General features: G+C 46.6%; 1 protein-coding gene across 1 annotated transcript in view; it reads right to left on the bottom strand.

The window, feature by feature from the left end:
• Positions 1-1,111: 1,111 nt before the first annotated feature.
• FAM78B (family with sequence similarity 78 member B) overlaps positions 1,112-19,973 on the bottom strand; it is a 94,672-nt gene continuing 75,810 nt past the window's right edge. The window contains exon 2 of the mRNA XM_055587203.1: positions 1,112-1,803. Within this exon, the coding sequence (XP_055443178.1) occupies positions 1,281-1,803 (523 nt within the window). The 3' untranslated portion in view covers positions 1,112-1,280. The remainder of the gene's footprint in view (positions 1,804-19,973) is intronic.

Below are 19,973 nucleotides of genomic sequence, written 5' to 3'. Positions count from 1 at the left end.
AGATTGGATACTTTTAAAAACTTATATTGTCCTGACTAGAGGAAATATGGCCTCTCATCCTTATTGGTTGGATCTCACCAATACAGGTTTGTTTGCTGTGAGTAGCTCAGATTTTCATTAAGAGTCTGAAGTTAAGCATTATGAAGCACTTTCTCACAAATGCTCAAGTAGTTAAAGTTGAGCTTCTGTGAAACTGAGCTAAAATAAACATACACAGATACACAGCATATGTACTGTGTGTGCATAAAAGCTATAAGCACACAGGCAGATACAGCTAGCAGGTTTGCTAGCAATCATGCTGGCATGTGTGTTTGCATGTGTGAATGTGTAACAGCAAAATACTATTCTTACTTGTTGAAATGGTCTTGAAACTCTGCATGGGTTCGTGCCTTATAAACAATTATCTTTTTGTAAATTTAGGGCTGGTAATGGGAAGAGAAGCAGCAGCTGCAAACAAAATCACAATTTGGGTTTCAGTAAAAACATGGTGAAGGCCCCAAATATCACAGCAATTGCAGAATTCAGAAACTATCTATCCAAATACTGTGACTGAGGATACTTTGAATAAACAGTTTCTGGAAAGATGTGGGTAGATGGAAATGCTGTCATCATCATCAACTAGAACCACCGTCAGCACCCTGGACAGTTCCTAGGAGGCTCTCCCTCGGTACGGAACCAACATATTTTGTTTTCTTAGCATTTCTTTCGTTTCAGTGAGTGTGTTGATGATCTGATGATTAACTAATACATGCACAGGTATTACTTTGCAGTAACAAAGGTATCCCCTCCTCTTTCCATTGCCCATTCACTTTCATTCCGCCCCATTCCCCAGCACCCTCCAGTTAGACAATGGGACATATGTCTTACAAACACCTGATGGGGATGTTTTCACTCTCACTTCTAATTGGTTGGGAAGCAGCATTTGCCACAGGCACTGTTTAATTTTGTTTCCATCCCCTGCCTCTCACAGGAAAGAAATGGTCAATAGTTCAGATAAAAGAATCATCCTGGTCAGCTCCAAAATATGGCTACTTGCATGGTAATCACATCAAGTCGTTCAGAGCAGCGATTTTCTTTATTCCTAAAAGGAAGGGATTTTTCCTAAGGATTATGGTTCTACCACCCAAGGAGCAGCTCTACTCTTCACAAGTGGCTGCAAAGGCTGGCAAACCACGAGGTCTGCTTTGGCTCAGAAACTCAGTTTGGCTCCTGCCACCCCTGGCAACCTCACTGCGTGTCTCAGTGGCATATGCTCCACACACAGTCAGGCCAGTCTGCTTCTACTTAGGAGGGATCACAACTAGAGGTGGTCCCCGCTTGGGCCTCCACATGAGGACCTGGGCATCGTTGGCATTGGGCTTCACTAGTGCGTTGGGAGGTATGGGTTCCATCCGGCTCAGGATCCGGGGCTGTTCCTGCTGAGTCCTGCCCACCAGCCGGGCCCGTTGCCCCAAAAGTTGAAGAGGGTCCACCTCAATGTCCACCCTCATCCTCCACTTGATGGTCTGCAGAATGATCTTCTCTTTTGTGGTCGTGTTCATGGCCACCAGCCAGGTAGTGAAACTTTGGTCCCTCTTGATCCGTGTGAGCAGTGGCACATTGCTGTCACTCACTGGCACTGCCCATGTCACACTGGGGTAGAAATTGTCATTCATGCTGACGGAGAACCTGGAGATCTTGTTGGTGGGGCCAACCAGAGTCACAGTTTCTGTGGTGTTCCCGTACCAAGGGTAGCTCACCCCATCTGAGTCACTGATGGCTTTTACTCTCCCTTCCCTCAAGTCAGGCAGTTCCCAGCTTGACCTGGCAAAGCAGAAGAGATGCACAAGAAAAGAAGAGGCTGAATGAATTTTTTAAAAGCTGGAGAGGTGCCCACCACTTACTAACAGTCAACTTGGGCAAAATGGGAAGTTTAGAGGGGGAATTCAAGTAAAAAATTTCTATGCTGTGCTGCTTCAGGATTAAATGAGAACAAATCAAAACAAAACAAAAATAAAATGCAACACCAGTACAAATTAAATTAAGCCATAAGTAGTTCAACAGAGAGTAAAAATTTCAAAGAAGCATTTGTGAGATCCACAAAGGCATCAACTCGCTGCAATAGTATAATTGTAATGAACTATCTAGAGGTATTCAACTGAATAAAAATACTTTCTCAGGAAGTGTGAGCTTATGTAAGGTTTGTTTGTTAAGAAAAGATGGTGGTTGAAATCTGACATACTTGTAAGGAAATTGCAGGTGGAAAGGAGGGCAAAGAGAGTTAAGGTTAAAGGTTATACTGATTTCATATGAAATCACAGTAGTAGAATTTCTACTCAACAAAGAAAAATGTTTAAATTCTAGTCATTGGCCAATCCAGTATTTAGAAAACCTGCACACAGAAACTTGTAACAGGAGATAAGGGTCACCTTTGGGAAACCACCTCAATGTGCAAGTTGTGCCACAGACTGGCATACGTAGTCTCCTGTGCTGTTCGCCCATCACCTTTAAATCCAGCCTGGAAGTTTAATTGCTTAGTTTAGCAAACACGCCATTCTGGGCACATTGTTCCTCCTCCTGGCTGCTTCTAACTTTGAACAGAAGGAAGGAGGAGATGATATGCCCATATTCGTAGCCCATGTTTCTCCCCCAATGCTATGGAATATTATTCATCATCATCATAGCTGATACTTATTGAGTGCTTACTCTATTCCAGCCACTATGCTGAGTTTTTTATGTTATCTCAGTTAATGATCAAAATATCCCACAAGATAAATATATTTTTATTCCCATTTATACTTGAGAGGATGGACACTTAAAAATATTAAGGCATATGTCAAGAGTTCTACATGTTGTAAGGCGTGGAGCTGGGAGTTGTCTGACTCCAAAGTCTGTGCTTTTGACCACTAAGCAACAATGCCTTCTGAAGTGTCCTTGCATGATGCTGGAAGAAGCCAGAGTGGAGGGGATTCAGGCTGTCCAGTGATCTAGCAGCTCCCAGAGCAGCCATGGGAAGCTGGACTGGACCCTACTGGGGGCAGATATTTAGTCAGCAGAGTCTGGCTATGCAACCTCCATATATCCTTTCCTGGGACCAAGAATAACTCAGTAATATTGTGTAAGAATTCAATAATTAAGGAAAGAAAGGAGACTGCGCCACTCCTCAGTGAAGAGGTAGTCTTGTTTGATATAATGTTCTTCCTCTTATTAAGTGACAGAAATCCTGCAGGACTTTATGCCAATGGCCTGAAAGGGAGCTATGTTGCCAGGTTAATACTGAACTGTCTCAGAATCCTTCATACAAGGACACTAACTGCTGCCTCCTGCTGCTGCTGCCCCCCGCCCCAGCATTCCCTATGCTAGTCAGACCCAGCCTGAAGGGAGGGGAAGGCTGGATTGCCTGGAGACGAGGTGAGCCCACAGCTTCAAGAACCTTTTATCTTGCCTCCATGCCCTTAATAACTGCTGGCAATAACTGCAGTGTATAATGGTTAGCAGAAACTAAGTAAGAGGAATTGACTTGATGCAGAAAGTTGGAGATTTTGTTACCATTTTGTTACCTGTGCTAGTTGTAGCTGGACCAAGAAGTAGCTGCCAGATAATTCTATAGCTGCTTCTTACTGTACAAAAGGGAATAAGTGTTGTTTGAGTGGGATATAATCATACAAGGGTCAGGTCAAGTGAGAACTGAACTGCTTGCTGGGTTGATGAAACAACCACACTGGAGGTAGCTTTGTGTCCCAAGTCAAAGGATTGCTACAATTATTCAGTCACAAGGCACTCATTTTCTGTGTTGCTCCAACCCGCTTCTTCACTGGTTACAGTGACCGGGCTCCACTAGCCTGCGGTTTCCTCTGTGGGACTGGAGGACAAGTATTCTCAATAGTGTAAAACTGTACTTGCTCTCATGTTCTAAACACTGGGCCAGCTGTGGTATGTTGTTTAGGGAATTTGGCTTGTTATAATACTGTCCTTTTCTGGGCTGAATATCTTGTCATTTAATTATTTTTTTCCTATAAAGTATTTACAGTTCATACTTTGCCTCTATTTTCCTACACAAAATTATGTGAGTAGAGACTTGGGCCCAAAGCTTAGTTTGGTCCCAGATTTTCTGAAAACAGAGATAATAAAATAAAGTTGCACTCTTGTGCCTGTCTTGAAAGAGAAAAAAGATACCCTTGTCTTGGAAGATTCTCTGGAACAGGGAAATGAAACAGGCTTCTTAATCATCACAATGGTCATGAACTTGAGCAAATTCCAGGAGATAGTGAAAGACAGGGAAGTCCGGAGTGCTGCAGTCCATGGGGTCGCAAAGAGACATGACTTAACAACTGAACAACAATCATCACATCAAAACAAAGGCATCTGGAAAGTGTAGCCAGTGAATGTGGTGACCTTGGGAGGCTACACACTTGTTCATTCCACCCATTGCTGTGACTTTGCCCACTGCTCTACTGGAAATCCCTCAGGTCTGAGGTATGGTCTCTTTCACAGCCCTAGGTGCCCCAGGACTACAATGGTTAAGGAAGAGTTTGATTTTGGAAGCAGCCAAAACTCATGACTTAAGCCTAGTGATTGGGAGTAGGTTTTTTTTTGAAAAGTATCATATCATCTTTATTTCTTTTGTGAACAATAGCTATTAATGTGCATTCCAAGGTAGTGGATTTTTACAAAAAGAGTTATGCCTATAAAATACATAACTGGTTAATGCAGCTTTTGTAATAGTTTTCAAAGAGATCCCTGATAAGTTCCAAGAATAGGACCACTGGAATCATTCTATAACTATTACAACTATTTTGAATGAGATGCCAGAATCACTTCAAATTCCACATGACCCAAACTAAATCTACCACAGGAGACCCCTGTTCAATTCCTGGGTTGGGAAGATCTGCTGGAGAAGGGCTAGGCTACTCACTCCAGTATTCTTGGGCTTCCCTTGTGGCTCAGCTGGTAAAGAATCCACCTGCAATGTGGGAGATCCCCTGGAGAAGGGAACAGCTACCCACTCCAGTATTCCAGCCTGGAGAATTCCATGGACAGTAAAGTCGATTGGGGTCACAAAGAGTTGGACACAACTGAGCGACCTTCACCATAAACTTGGTCCTTTCACCCTGTCTCTGGTGCAGGCATTGGTCTGCTCCTCATCCCATCTTCCAGGCCAGAAGTGTGATCATTTTTGGCTCTTGCCTCTGCCCTGTCCTAGACTGCCACAGCTACTGTGTTACTGCATATTGTGAATTTTTTCCCATAAGTGATGCTTGACTTTATCTCCCTTTCTCCACCAAACTCTCACTGCCCTCGTTTAATCCAAGCCCTCAGCATCTCTTACCTGGTCTACTATAATGGTCCACAACTGGTCTTTCTGCGTCCAACTCTGATCCCCTCTTAAATTCATCTTCCAGGCTGCACTGATGTTCAAATATGCAGATATGATTATGTCTTTTCTCTGCCTAAAACCCTTCATAGTCTCCTTTACATGGACATCACTGGCATCACCTACAGGAAAAATTCGAGTTCCTTAATAGGACATTTGTGGCCCTCTGTGGTCTGGCCTTCCTGTCCCCATAAACCATGCTGTTTCTCACCTCTGCCCTTTGCTCATGCTGTGCCCTCTGCCTGCACTGCTCTTTCCTCTCCTAAAGTCTTACTGTGTGTAACTACCTGATATTTGAGAATCATTGCATGCACCATCTCCTCCAGGAAGCTTTCTTCTGCACTTCCATGGATAGCTCCAGGTCTTCATAGGTCCTGGATTTTAATTATCAGGAAGGCTTGCCCCTTTGGCCCCATCATTCCTGGCAATCTTTCCTGGTTGCCTGAATCTCAGTGCAATCTTTCCTGATTGCCATATTTAAAATCAAAACTTCCTGCCCCAGCCCTCCCCATCCCCCATCTTTGCTTCATTTTTCTCTACAGCACTGTCTAATATAGTATATTAGATATATGCAGAGTACATATATTTAACTTCTATGTTTATTTAACTTATACACAGGGTACATCATGCAAAATGCCAGTCTAGATGAATCAGAAGCTGGAATCAAGATAAGCAATAACCTCACATATGTAGATGACACTGCCCTAATGGCAGAAAGCAAAGAGGAACTAAAGAGACTCCTGATGAAGGTAAGAGAAGAGAGTGAAAAGGCTGGTTTAAAACTCAACATTAAGAAAACTAAGATCATGGCATCCAGTTCCATTGCTTCATGGCAAGTAGTTGGGGAAAAGATGGACAGTGACAGACTTTATTTTCTTGGGTTCCAAAATCACTATGGATGATGACTGCAACCCAAATCACTATGGATGGTGACTGCAAGGTGAAAGATGTTTTCACCTTGGAAGAAAAGCTATGACAAACCTAGACAGTGTATTAAAAAGCAGAGACATCACTTTTCTGACAAAGGTCCGTCAAAGCTATGGTCTTTCCAGTGGTCATGTATGGATGTGAGAGTTAGAACATGAAGAAGACTGAGCGCTGAGGAATAAATGCTCTCAAAGGGTAGTGCTGGAGAAGACTCTTAAGAATCCCTTGGGCTGCAAGGATATCAAACCAGTTAACTCTAAAGGAAATCAACCCTGAGTATTCACTGGAAGGACTGATGCTGAAGTTGAAGCTCCAATACTTGGGCTACCTGATGCAAAGAGCTGACTCATTGGAAAAGACCCTGATGCTGGGAAAGATTGAAAGCAAGAGAAGAAGGGGGTGAAAGAGGATGAGATGGCTGGATGCCATCACCGACTCAATGGACATGAGTTTGAATAAACTCCAGGAGATAGGGAAGGACAGGGAAGTCTGGCATGGTGCAGTCCATGGGATTTCAAAGAGCTGGACATGACTTAGCGACTGAACAACAACAACATATTATATAACTTACTTATCCCTTGAAGAAGGGAATGGCAACCCACTCCAGTATTCTTGCCTGGAGAATCCCCTGGACAGAGGAACCTGGTGGGCTACAGTCCATAGGGTCGCAAAGAGTCAGACATGACTGAAGTGACTGAGCACAGCACAAGGAACAGAGATGGGACAGGGTTAGAGAGAAAGGAAACAAACAGCCACAGGACCCTTGCATGCACAAGCACTTGACGGCAACTGTAAGAGGCAGGGACTATTATGCGGTGTCCTTCCATGAGGAAAGGGGGAGGAAATGGCAACCCACTCCAGTAGTCTTGCCTGGAACATCCCATGGGCAGAGGATCCTGGTGGGTTACAGTCCATGTGGTCACAAAAGTGCTGGGCATGACTTAGCAACTGAGCATGGATAAGGAAAAGAGAATGATGCAAAGTCATATAGATGGGAAGGGGTGGCACCAGGATTTAAAGCCGAATCTCCTTGACCTCAAACTCTGCCTTTTCTACTGCATCACACTCGTGGGAACAGCTCCTTTGAGTTTTATATCTCACCTTTCCTTCCTTGAAGTCTTTGGTGTGATGGATGGAGGAAGCACCAAGACTGCCCTCAGGAGTCTTGGATGTCAGTCCCAAGGTGGCTGCTGGCTGACCTTAGCAAGTAAGCCTCAGGCTGCTCATGTGTAAAATGGGAAGAAAAATAAGCCCACCTCCTTAATCTCAGGGCTATTCCAAGGATCAGATGAAGTGATGTGATGTGTGAACAACTGCTTTGTAAACTGTAACACACTAGGTCAATATTAATCCTTATCATCTCATTCCCCTCCTTCTCCAAAAACCCTTCTCTTCACTGTGATAAACACAGTGTTTTTGTTTTAGACAATCAGCCATTGACCCGAAGCTCACAGCTAATGGACTCGCCAATGGAGCTGATAATGAAAACATCGATTACTGCAACCTTCATGCTTTCTGAATCCCGTTTCTAGAATAAAGAGGCAAATCTCAATCAAACTAGCTTCTGTGAAGCATTTCATTCAAATAACCAGTCCCTGGGTTTAAGTACAAGCCTCCACCCAGACCCAGGCAGTTTTCCCAGTGTCCATGAGGGCCAGAGCAACCTCTCTGAAGGAGCCTTGCTTTGCTCTCATGGAAGCCCTGTGGTCACCAAGTGGATGTGGGCAGGGGCAGCAGCATTCTTGAAGGCAGGGAGTGGGCAGGTGTGCAGGGCACAGTTGATACTAACATCCTCCGATGGAGACTGGAATGGGAATCAGAGAACCACACACGAAAGGATGGATGGTTTCAAGCCTTTATAGCTGCCAGGGAAGGCTCTGAGAGCCTGGATGGTTCTACCCACCAAGCCGAGGTAAGACGAGCCCCTGCCTGGCCCTACACTTTAAAGAGACCCACTCTAGTATCTCCTGGCCATGCCCTTATATGGTGGGCAGGGAGTCTGTGGGGCCAAGAGGGCATGCCCACCTATAACCAGGGCCCCTCCTTCAAGATACTCTTCTGGGTATCTGAGATTCAGCTCAGATGGCCCCAAACTTGCCTTCAGGATATATATAGGCATTTTTCCTGGTCTATTTTCCTAAGGGTAGTCCACTCCACCTGTGTGTGTACCCCTGGACCCAAGGTGTTTGTACTCATAGAGTTTGGACATATATACACTAAATGTCCACATGCCTCTGTATGATGATCCATATCTTGATGTGATACAGAGCGAGGGGAAGGAAGAGCCATGGAACTAGGTCCTGAGGGTCGGGTAGGATACAGAGCAAGGGGAAGAAAGAGCCATGGAACTAGGTCCTGAGGGTCGGGTAGGATACAGAGAGAGGGGAAGGAAGAGCCATGGAACTAGGTCCTGAGGGTCGGGTATGATACAGAGCCAGGGAAAGGAAGAGCCATGGAACTAGGTCCTGAGGGTCGGGTATGATACAGAGCCAGGGAAAGGAAGAGCCATGGAACTAGGTCCTGAGGGTCGGGTATGATACAGAGCCAGGGAAAGGAAGAGCCTTAGAACTAGGTCCTGAGGGTTGGGTACACCTATGTGGCTATATCTGGCACAGAACTTTGGGAGCTTAAAAATTCTAAAGCTGAACCTGGCTCTCCAGGTTGTTAAAAAGATACCTCTGTTAAGGTCAGAGGATAGAAGTTAGCATTTTGTTAGTATGACTTTAACATTTAGCATTGTTAGTTTGACTTAAAATTAATATTCAAACATATGGTATGTGGGCCTTCATGCTTCTCTTGGACCATGAAAATATTAGGGGTGGGTAGGAGGTGGGACTCATTGGAAAAGATCGTGATGCTGGGAAAGATTGAAGGCAGGAGGAGAAAAGGATGACAGAGGACGAGATGGTTGGATGGCATCATCGAATCAATGGACATGAGTTTGAGCGAACTGCAGGAGATGGACAGGGAAGCCTGGTGTGCTGCAGTCCATGGGGTCGCAAAGAGTTGGACAAGACTGAGTGACTGAACAACAACAACAAGAGGCAGCAGATCTCTATCCACAACTCTGGAACCATAAAGTGAAGTGAAGTCGCTCAGTTGTGTCCGACTCTGCGATTCCATGGACTGTAGCCCACCAGGCTCCTCCATCCATGGGATTCTCCAGGCAAGAGTACTGGAGTGGGTTGCCATTTCCTTCTCCATTGAACCATGAAGAGTTCCAATTCTGAATTTTCTCTGGGTATGTGAGTTTTACTCGCATCCACTTAGTCTTAACTCTTGGAAATAGCGTTGCATCTACCTCTTATATTGATTGCATGAGGTGGACATCATTCCACTTTCCATTATAATAATAAGAAACCTGCTCAAGGTCATACAGCTAGTGCTGGGCAGAATTGAGTTGCAAACACAAGATCTTATTCTAAATTCCGTACACTGACTCTAGTATTAAATGAGTGCTCCAAAGGCTCTGAAAAATAACAGTCATGGATGATAATGGCTGGCACACACTGCTATCAGCATACCCCCTGTTAAAATATTAAAACATTTTTGAAACAATTACTAAACTGACTCCCCTCTCCCTAAGAGCACCCTCCCAGGCTACCCAGGTTCTTCCTTGGGCTCTGGTTCTGCCCAACAATTAAGTGTTAGCGTAGGCATGGCAGAGGACAAGTTCCTCCACTGAGTCTCAGTCCTGGTCATGTCACAGGCCCTGTTTTGAGAGTCTGTGGCCTAACCACCATCACAAGCCTGCTCTTAAAGGAAGTCTGATTGCTGTGTAAACTTTACTGCATTTAGATGGTGGAAAAGAGGCCCCTACCTTGTTTCTTTATGTCATGGTTTGAACCTATGGAGTTACCAGTCAGGAATGTGGAAAGTTTAAAAAGCACACCAGGTTTTCTGAGAATTCAGCTTTTCTTCTCCCGACTGTGTTAAGGGCCCTGTGCCCATGTCCCAGGAAACCTCCTGCTCTGCATCACTTCTGGCAGACGCAGCACCCAGCATCTTTCCTCCCCACAAGCCACTGCAGAAGAGGCTCTGGAAGCAGCAGTCCAAGGCAGGTGGGGAGGTTGATAGTGAGAGAATGGAGATACGTCCCTTTGGAAAGAGTTGGTGGGGACGGGGCTCACGACTGGGAGAGGGCTGAGGTGGGGGTGAAACCAACACCCTGTGTCCCCCAGGGGAGTTACGAAGTCCATGGCCCCTCGGCTCACTCAGGCACCAGTCCCAGCCCGGGTGCTGGCACATGTCCTGATTCTCAGATGGTCTGCACCATGATTACAGAGTAAGTCTTAAAACTGGGTTTTTCCTCATTCTGCTCTGTTTATGTCAGACTCTTGAGAAGCCTGTAAATACCACCCTCCCACCTCCCCCTCCACCCTCTTCCTTCCTGACCACATCCTTTTCTTTCTGGCACACAGGGAGGCATTTCTCCCCCCACAGCAGAAAGGACAATTTCCAGTGTTTTTTAGAGTCATCAGTGTTGGGCAAGACTCCATGTTTAAGTGAAAGGCTTCTTTGGTCAGTCACCCTCATGTTCTGTTTAGACTGGGTTTCTCTACCACTGGAGACACCTTTTAGTATGTACTTATCCATCACCACTTGGAGGTCAGTTACCATCTCGAAGCCCCTGTCTCAGAGGGCCTCTGCTGGGCTGTCTTATTTTATAGCCTTGAGGTCTTGGATCAGTGGCCAGTTTTCTGGGTCATGTCGGGGGATGGTTTGTCTCTGACTCCAGTTCTGAGTTTCTTGGAGCAAAGTCCTTCCCCCGCAGAGCGAGAGCGAGCTACAGGCTGGGGTAGCTTTACCCATGGAGCATCCTCATGTATGCCTATGGGGTGGGAATGAGGAGCTATGTCCCCTACAGAGCTGACCAGGCCCTGGCACATGAGGGTCTATATCTACCCTCAAAGAGCTGAGGTGACAGACCATACCTTCTGATGAGTTGGAGACCAGAATTCACCTTTTCTCTCTATGTGTGTGGCCCCCATCCTGTTCCTCATCATTTCTCCTCTCACTGGGATGCTGCAATGACCTCCTTGCTGGGCCCCAGATCTAAGCTTGCCCTACCCCCACAAGCCACAAATGAGGTTTTTAAGAAATGTAAGTCAGGTCATGCCTCAGTTCTCTGAAAACTCCTACTATGGTTTCTCTTGCACTTAACATCCACAATGCATTATTTGGCCCCTGTCAGTTCTCCAGCCTCATCTCCACGGCCTCCCCCAGCTCCTTACACTCCACCAGCACTGGCCGTCTTCACCCTGAAACAAGACACCTTCCCACCTCTGGGCCTTGGGACTTTCTGTTCTCTTTTCCCAGAGCTCCCTTCTCCCAGTTCTTTCAATGCTTGACTCCTTTTCATCTTCAATTTGCAGTTACAATTTCACCTCCTGAGAGGGGCTGCCCAACAGCCTGTGAACTTCCGTGTGCTGCATCTGCAGCAGAGGGGATGAGATGAGGAAGGCTTTTCAAGAGACCAGGAAGACAGGCCGGATATGACAGCCAAAGGAATGCAAAGGGATTGGATGAAGACGCATTGGGACAAGTGGCCTGGGGCTTCTGGCTTGGTGCTGAGTGCCCTCCTGACAGTCAGCACTGCCCATGGGCCCGGCTCCCCAGGTGGTGGGAGAGGCCACAGGAGACGGGTGGTGGGGGTGCACAATTCGGGCATGGCATCCCTTGAAGCAGACAGATAGTGGACAAAATAAGATGGAAAGTGGACATGTGTTTTTTTCCTTCTTATTTTGGAATTCTGCTACTACAGGTAGAATCTTAGTTAAAATTTAAAAAAGATATTGTTGGGTGGAGACCATCAAAATGTTAAAAGTATGATGATAAGATTATGGGTATTCCCTTTTATTTTTATTTTGTATGTCTTCTCATATAAAAGGGAGCTTCCCTGGTAGCTCAGTTGGTAAAGAAACTGCCTGCAGTGCAGGAGACCTGGGTTTGATCCCTGGGTTGGCAAGATCCCCTGGAGAAGGAAATGGCAACCCACTCTAGTATCCTTACCTGGAAAATCCCTGGACAGAAGAGTCTGGCAGGCTGCAGTCCATGGGTCGCAAAGAGTTGGGCATGACAGAGTGACTAACACTGGGTCACTGGGCTTATATAAAAAATGATTAATGTGTATCTGTTCTGCAATCAAAAGTGATGAGATGCTTCACAGGATTGCATATCATGAGCATGACGCATTTGGGGAGAAAAAAGAGGAAGAGGAGTGGCAACATAATGTAAGATGAATTGAGCTGGGCAGGCGAGTGGCGACTGGAGGTGACATGGGGAGGCAGCAGGTGCGGCTGACACTGACCTGTGTTGAGCTCTGGACAGCGCTTCCTGATGCACCACACAGCCTTGGACAAACAGCTAGGCTTCTCGGGTTTTCAGTTTCCAACAAGGATGGGAATAATAATAAAACCTATCTTACAGGTTGCTTTTAGAAATAAATGAGACAGCTTTGCAAAGCAATCTCTTTAGTGCCTGGCACAGAGTAGGTGCTTCATGAATGGGAACTGTTATTACAGACACAGCTCATTTAGGGAGAATGTTGACTGGCTGGGACCCAAGCATCCTCAAAGGGTAAGAGGTATTTCCTCCATTTATGCAGGTGATGTGGGTACCTGAGTATATCCCCTCCAACCCAGCTATGGTTTTTCCAGTAGTCATGTATGGATGTGAGAGTTGGACCATAAAGAAAGCTGTGAAAGTCGCTCAGTCATGTCCGACTCTTTGCAACCCCCTTGGAATTCTTCAGGCCAGAATACTGGAGTGGGTAGCCTTTCCCTTCTTCAGGGGATCTTCCCAACCCAAGGATCAAACCCAGGTCTCCCGCACTGCAGGAAGATGCTTTACCAGCTGAGCCACAAGGGAAGCCCAAGAATACTGGAGTGGGCTTCAGTATTCTGGAGATCTTCAGCTTCTGGAGATCCCTTCTCCAGAGGATCTTCCCAACACAGGAATCAAACTGGGTTTCATTCCCAATCCTGCATTGCTGGTGGATTCTTTACCAACTGAGCTATCAAGGAAAGCTGAGTGCTGAAGAGTTGATGCTTTTGAACTGTGGTGTTTAAAAAGACTCTCGAGAGTCCCTTAGACAGCAAGGAGATCAAACCAGTCAATCCTAAAGGAAATCAACCCTGAATATTCATTGGAAGGACTGATGCTGATGCTGAAGCTCCAATACTTTGGCCACTTGATGAGAAGAACTGACTCATTGGAAAAGACACTGATGCTGTAAAGGATTGAAGGCAGGAGGAGAAGGGGACAACAGAGGATGAGAAGGGGACAACAGAGGTTGAGATGGTTGGATGGCATCACCAACTCGATGCATATGAGTTTGAGACAGCTCCAGGAGCTGGTGATGGACAGGGAAGCCTGATGTGCTGCAGTCCATGGGGTTGCAAAGTGTTGGACATGACTGAGCAACTGAACTGAATTGAACTTTCTTCTCAACATTGAGTCAGACTTTGTGGTTAACACAGAGGACCAAAGACACCAACACTGTCAAATTTTGCATACAATTTCATGGTAGAAGAGTTTTCAATTTTAAAATACCTCTTTTGGAAGCTACTAGCCTGGTGAGAGACTACCCTCTCATGCTCTTCTGGGATGATGTGTGGGGCTCCTTCTCCAATACCAGCCCTTTCATCCTCAATTTCTTCATCTATAAAACTGAAAGAATGAAACAAACAGCCTCATGAATAAGGCCATGTTCAGCTCCTATGCTCTTTGACCAAAGACCTCAGTCCTTGTGCTGATGGCCAGTGGGGTTTGCAGGGCCACAGAGGAAGAAGCTCTGGTTTCAGAAGAGAAATATCATGGGTACTCCCCAAGGACAGGGAAGAGCACTGTTCCAGAACACAAGATCCCACACAAATTGTTCTCCCTGAGGTCCAAGAACACTGGGGACTTACGGTGGCTTCCCTTTGTTCACATTCCACTCCAGGGTCTGACATCATCTTGATTGAGGTTCCTGCACAGCCTGCAGCTGGGGAGCCACTGCAGTTCTTGAGCCCTGATGGGTGTCTCTGACTTGCCAGTTGTCAGGCTTCTAACCTGCGCCTTGGTGGTGGAAGGAAACACCATACCTGCCTTCACATGGCCTGGATCCCAGCCCCAAGTCAGGCCTCCCCTACAGTTCCCAATGGAGCCTAGAATCTGGGAGCTTTGTGATGACGAAAGGCCTTTCACAGTGTGAATATCCAATCTCTTTCTTTGTTTGCATTTTTCCTCTTGTTTCTTGTTCCTGACTGGGAGGAGGTGTGGTTTGCTTCTTTCTTTTTTTGTTATTCAAGTAGGATTCCTAGTATGGAATCTTCTGTTGACCCTAGGGGTGGACATGTTGAGGTTCTCCCATTTACTCCATCTCAGTGAGCTGACACCATCTGGCCCTGCGTGCTCTGCAGTCTCATTGACTCTTTTACCCCAGAATATATGCAGCTTTAATTGTTATTTATACAGATATGGCTAGTTTTCTGGGGGCTGAATCTGATGGTGGCACATATGTATGATGAAGGCAATAGGAGGAAGGTTGGCTGGGAGCCCTGGGCAGCCCAGAGGAGACAGACACTCTGCCACCCCAGTCTGTCATCTGCACCTAACATGGATGGGGGCTGAGGCCAGAACTCAGAAGTCTTCCTATCTTTTGGCCTGGGCAGGAGTTATTGTGATTTCTAGATTTTCATCTAATTTGAAGACTATTAAGGGGAAAAATTCTTCAAGATCAAGGAGGTATGGGTAATGACACAATTGTCAAATCTTCCCAGAGATGAACAGGAAGTCCCTAGATATTTACCATCTGAGTGAATGAATGAACCAGAGCAGGACTCCTGGGCACAAGTCTCTGTGCAGGCTTGCAGGGCGCCACCCACCCTCTGGTGTCAGGGAGCATCCTTACCTTTCTCCTGCTTCTGGTTACAGAGGTCTCAGGGACCAAGTGAGAAATGACCACGATTTGGACATGTCTGCTTGTCAACTTATTTAAACCTAGCTCCTTGGACCAGAGCTGCTCAAGGCTCATTGATCCCAGCCTGGGGAAGAGGAAATGTTGCCCTCTTCCACTCTTGCCCACCCCATCAGCTGGCCCCGAGGAACATCCCACTGAGCTCTGGATGCTTTGGGGGACTAGAGTTAGGGAGGCAGGTAGAGAGGCTACCTGGTCTGTGCCACTGAGCCAAGGCTCGGGCTCAAAAGTGGCCCAAGGATTTGCATACGAGGGGTGGGGGGCCAATGCAGGGTTTTGGGGGATGGGCTCCTTAGCCTCAATGGTCTAGAGGAGGTTAAAATCTGGAAGCTGGGAAGCAAAGTCAAAGTTAAAAATACATTAATTGGAGCAAGAACAAGACCAGGAGAATCAGATTGAGCAAAAGAGCCATGCTGACAAGGTTGAGAGGATCAAGGCAGACAGAGGGGAGACTCTCAGAAGTCAGGTATTAATACTGCTATTACTCATAAGAGCTGGAGGCTTACTGTGTGCCAAGCAAATCTACTGAATGCCTGACACATCAGCTTCAAAGGAGGCACTGCTACTCCCTCCACCTTTTTTCTCCCCACTTAAGGGAACTGAGGTTAAATCACTTGGCAAAGTCACAAAGCAAGTAGGTGGCTGAGCTGGTGTGAACCTAACTCTCTAGCACCTGTGCCCATCTTTTGCCTGGAACCAAAGGTATTGACCACCGTTCCCTAACTTGATTGCTTGAGTAGCCCCCAAACACTGGTTCTCTGTACAGGTGACACTATAGTGACACTGCAGGTCCCCAGGGGAGGCATGATGGCAGAAGGACAAGACGGCTGGCTGCTGCCGCTGCTGCTGGGACCAGTCCTCTCTCCCCAGTACTGGGCCAGGTGCAGCTGCGAGCCACATTGGCAGAATGTGGATATGCCTGTTCCCCTCCTCCCAGCTGCCAAATCCTTCCACTGCTCTTCAGGGAGCTCCTATATTCTGCCAAATAATGGCCAAGGTATTATTAGTAGCTGAGTTGGCAAAGACCCTGCCTGCAATGCAGGAGACCTAGGTTCAATCCCTGGGTCAGGAAGATCCCCTGAAGAAGGCAATGGCAACCCACTCCAGTACTCTTGCCTGGAGAATTCCATGGACAGAGGAGTCTGGCAGGCTGCAATCAATGGGATCACAAAGAGTTGGACATGACTGTGTAACTTCCTTTCACCTTCAGTGGCAAAGGAGGCAGAGGGAAGGGTCAGGGTCACCAGGCTCAGCTGAGGAGAGAGGCAGACACAGAGATGCAGAACGGACCAGGCTGAGGATGGAGGTGGAGGCGTGTAGCCGCACAGGCTTTGAAAATCACAGTTGACTGTTTTCATTAGCTTTCCACTGTGTGTTCATCCCAGGCCACATTTCACCACAGGCTGAGCAGGGCAGCAGATGTGGGGAGTTACTGGCAGCAGCTAAGCTAGGGGCAGACCATGAGGATGCTGGCAGCTCAGTGTGTGTTCTGGTGACAGAGCCATGAAGAGGACTCATTAGACAGGTCCCTGCTTAGCACATGGAAGGAGCACCCGTGTGCAGGGAGTTGAGATCCGCACATGCACGGGCACAGAGGGCTCCATGTGGGGCATCTCGGTGTTTCCCGGTGCAGCATGTCCGGGTGGGATGCCCCTCTGGCCTCCATGTGGGGCATCTCGGTGTTTCCCGGTGCAGCATGTCCGGGTGGGATGCCCCTCTGGCCTCCATGTGGGGCATCTCGGTGTTTCCCGGTGCGGCATGTCCGGGTGGGATGCCCCTCTGGGCTCCACGTGGGGCATCTCGGTGTTTCCCCGTGTGGCATGTCCGGGTAGGATGCCCCTCTGGGCTCCATGCGGGGCATCTCAGTGTTTCCCAGTGCAGCATGTCCGGGTGGGATGCCCCTCTGGGCTCCAGTGGAGGTAAGTGCTTCACACGCTTGTCCTCATTGCATCTGAATCACTACCAGGTGCTTTCTGTTGGGCTGACCAAAAAGTTCGCCTGGGCTTTTCTGTTAAATGTGACAGAAAAACCCAAACAAACTTTCTGGCCAACCCAATATTATTGCCATCCTATTTTGCAAAGGGGGAAACAGATGCAGAAAGATTAAGAGGTGCCCAGGATCACGTGACTGGTAACCACGGGGCCAGGATTCACACCCAAGCAGTTCTCTCCATGGCCCATATTCAGGCACTTGGCTCTTCAGAGACAGAGAAAAATACTTTTTCTTGAGCACCTGCTATGCTTCAGGCAGCATGCTAGGTCCTTGGTCAACTCGTCCAAGCTTCATAACTGTCCTTGTGAAGGAGGCAAAGCCCTGACTTGGAAATGCAGCAACTTAGATTGACAGAAGTTGGTAACCTATCTACATTCTCCTGGCTAGTAACTGCAGAGCTGAGATTTAGCCCAAGAGCGATGCCTCGATGCCGTGCTCTTTCCCCTAACATGGGAAAGAGCATGGTGTGCCTCCTACATGGCCGTATAGTGTTTCCAATTTTAAGAAGTTACACTACAACAGGCCCTTGGCATCCAAGGTTCTGCATCCACAGATTCAACCAACAGTGGATTGAAAATATTTGGAATTTAGTTGTTTGTCAGTTGCTTCATTTGCTATTATTTTCTCCCATTCTGAAGGCTGCCTTTTCACCTTGCTAATAGTTTCCTTTGTTGTGCAGAAGCTTTTAAGTTTAATTAGGTCCCATTTGTTTATTTTTGCTTTTATTTCCAATATTCTGGGAGGTGGGTCATAGAGGATCCTGCTGTGATGTATGTCGGAGAGTGTTTTGCCTATGTTTTCCTCTAGGAGTTTTATAGTTTCTGGTCTTACGTTTAGATCTTTAATCCATTTTGAGTTTATTTTTGTGTATGGTGTTAGAAAGTGCTCTAGTTTCATTCTTTTACAAGTGGTTGACCAGTTTTCCCAGCACAACTTGTTTAAAGAGATTGTGTGGGAGAGGGAGAGGGTGGGAAGATTTGGGAGAATGGCATTGAAGCATGTATAATATCATGTATGAAACGAGTCACCAGTCCAGGTTCGATGCACGATACTGGATGCTTGGGGCTGGTGCACTGGGACGACCCAGAGGGATGGAATGGGGAGGGAGGAGGGAGGAGGGTTCAGGACGGGGAACACATGTATACCTGTGGCGGATTCATTTCAATATTTGGCAAAACTAACACAATATTGTAAAGTTTAAAAATAAAATAAAATTTAAAAAAAAATTCAAAAAAAAAAGAAAATATTTGGAAAAATATTTCAGAAAATTCCAAGAAGCAAACTTAAATTTGCCATTGTTGTTGTTCATCAGTCGTGTCCGACTCTTTGCAATCCCATGGACTGCAGCATGCCAGGCTTCCCTGTCCTTAACTATCTCCTGGAGTTTGCTCAAACTCATATTCATTGAGTTGGTGATGTCATCCAACCATCTCATCCTCAGTCGTCCCCATCTTCTCCTGCTAACTGTTTACACAGCACTTGGAGAAGGAGATGGCAACCCACTCCAGTATTCTTGCCTGGAAAATTCCATGGACAGAGGAGCCTGGTAGGCTACAGTCCATGGGGTCGCAAAGAGTCGGACACGACTGAGTGACTTCATTTCACTTCTACATTGTATTTACAACTATTTACACATTTATATTGTGTTAGGTATTATACCTAGGTATAAGTCAACTAGAGATGATTTAAAGTATATGGGAAGACTTCCCTGGTAGTTCAGTGGTTAAGACTCCATGCTTCCAATGTAGGGGGCACAGGTTTGATCCCTAGTCGGGGAACTAAGATTCCACATGCCATGGAGTGTGGCCAAAAATAAAATAAAATAAAGTATATGGGAGAATGTGTGTAGGGTATATGCAAATACTATGCCATTTATATAATGGACTTGGGCATTCCCAGATTCTGGTATACTCTGGGGGGCCTGGAACCAATATCCTGTGAATACAGAGGGACAGCTGTATTTATGACAGGCTTTGCTTGTTGATTGTTTAATTTCTTTAACATGTAGTTTTTGAAGTCCTTCTGTGTCCAAGGCAATATAGGGGAGGGAACCAAAGCTGGCTGTAGTCTGGCTCCCAGTGGGTATGGTGACTGGGATCCGAGGAAGAAGGAGGAAGGTGAGGAGTGCTGCTCAACCAGAGAACATTTTGGGGGTGTGGAGGATGGCAGAGGGCACTTGTTCTTGGTGCTTTATTCTTGATGCTACTGTAAATGGGATTGTTCCCTAATTTCCTGTTCAGATAGTTCATAATTAGTGTATGGAGATGCAGCTGACTCAGGGAGCACCTGTGTCTGCCACTGTTTCCTTCTGCACCCTGCAGAAGGCGGCTCAGGAGTCAGCCTTCCCCAATGTGAAGTCCAGGCTTACACACTTTGAACCTGTTCCCTTCAAGCCGTTGATCTCCTCCATCAAACACTCATGGGACTGGCTCTTTCCCTTGGATGGATCATCTCTGCTCTGATGATTCTGGTGTCAGCCTGAGAGCCAGGAGGGGAGCTAGCTTTCAACAGAGGCCTCTGAAACCTCATGCTTTTTAAAGGATGAGTTGAAAGCGGAGCTTTATGACTTTGGGAGCTACTGTGGATTCAGAAAGAACACCAGCATCACACCTGCATGGCCTGCAGCCCCACCATGTTCCACTTCACTCTCTTTCCAAGGGAATTTTCTCTCTTCTGCAGACCCTGCTGGGTGGGGCAGAAAAAACACTGGGAGGCAGAAGCTCCAGGTCCACATTCCC

This window comes from Bubalus kerabau, chromosome 6 (genome assembly GCF_029407905.1).
Source record: "Bubalus kerabau isolate K-KA32 ecotype Philippines breed swamp buffalo chromosome 6, PCC_UOA_SB_1v2, whole genome shotgun sequence".
Taxonomy (NCBI): Eukaryota; Metazoa; Chordata; class Mammalia; order Artiodactyla; family Bovidae; genus Bubalus; species Bubalus kerabau.
The sequence above is the reverse complement of the archived record's forward strand: the minus strand, read 5'-3'. Positions and strand labels throughout refer to the sequence as shown.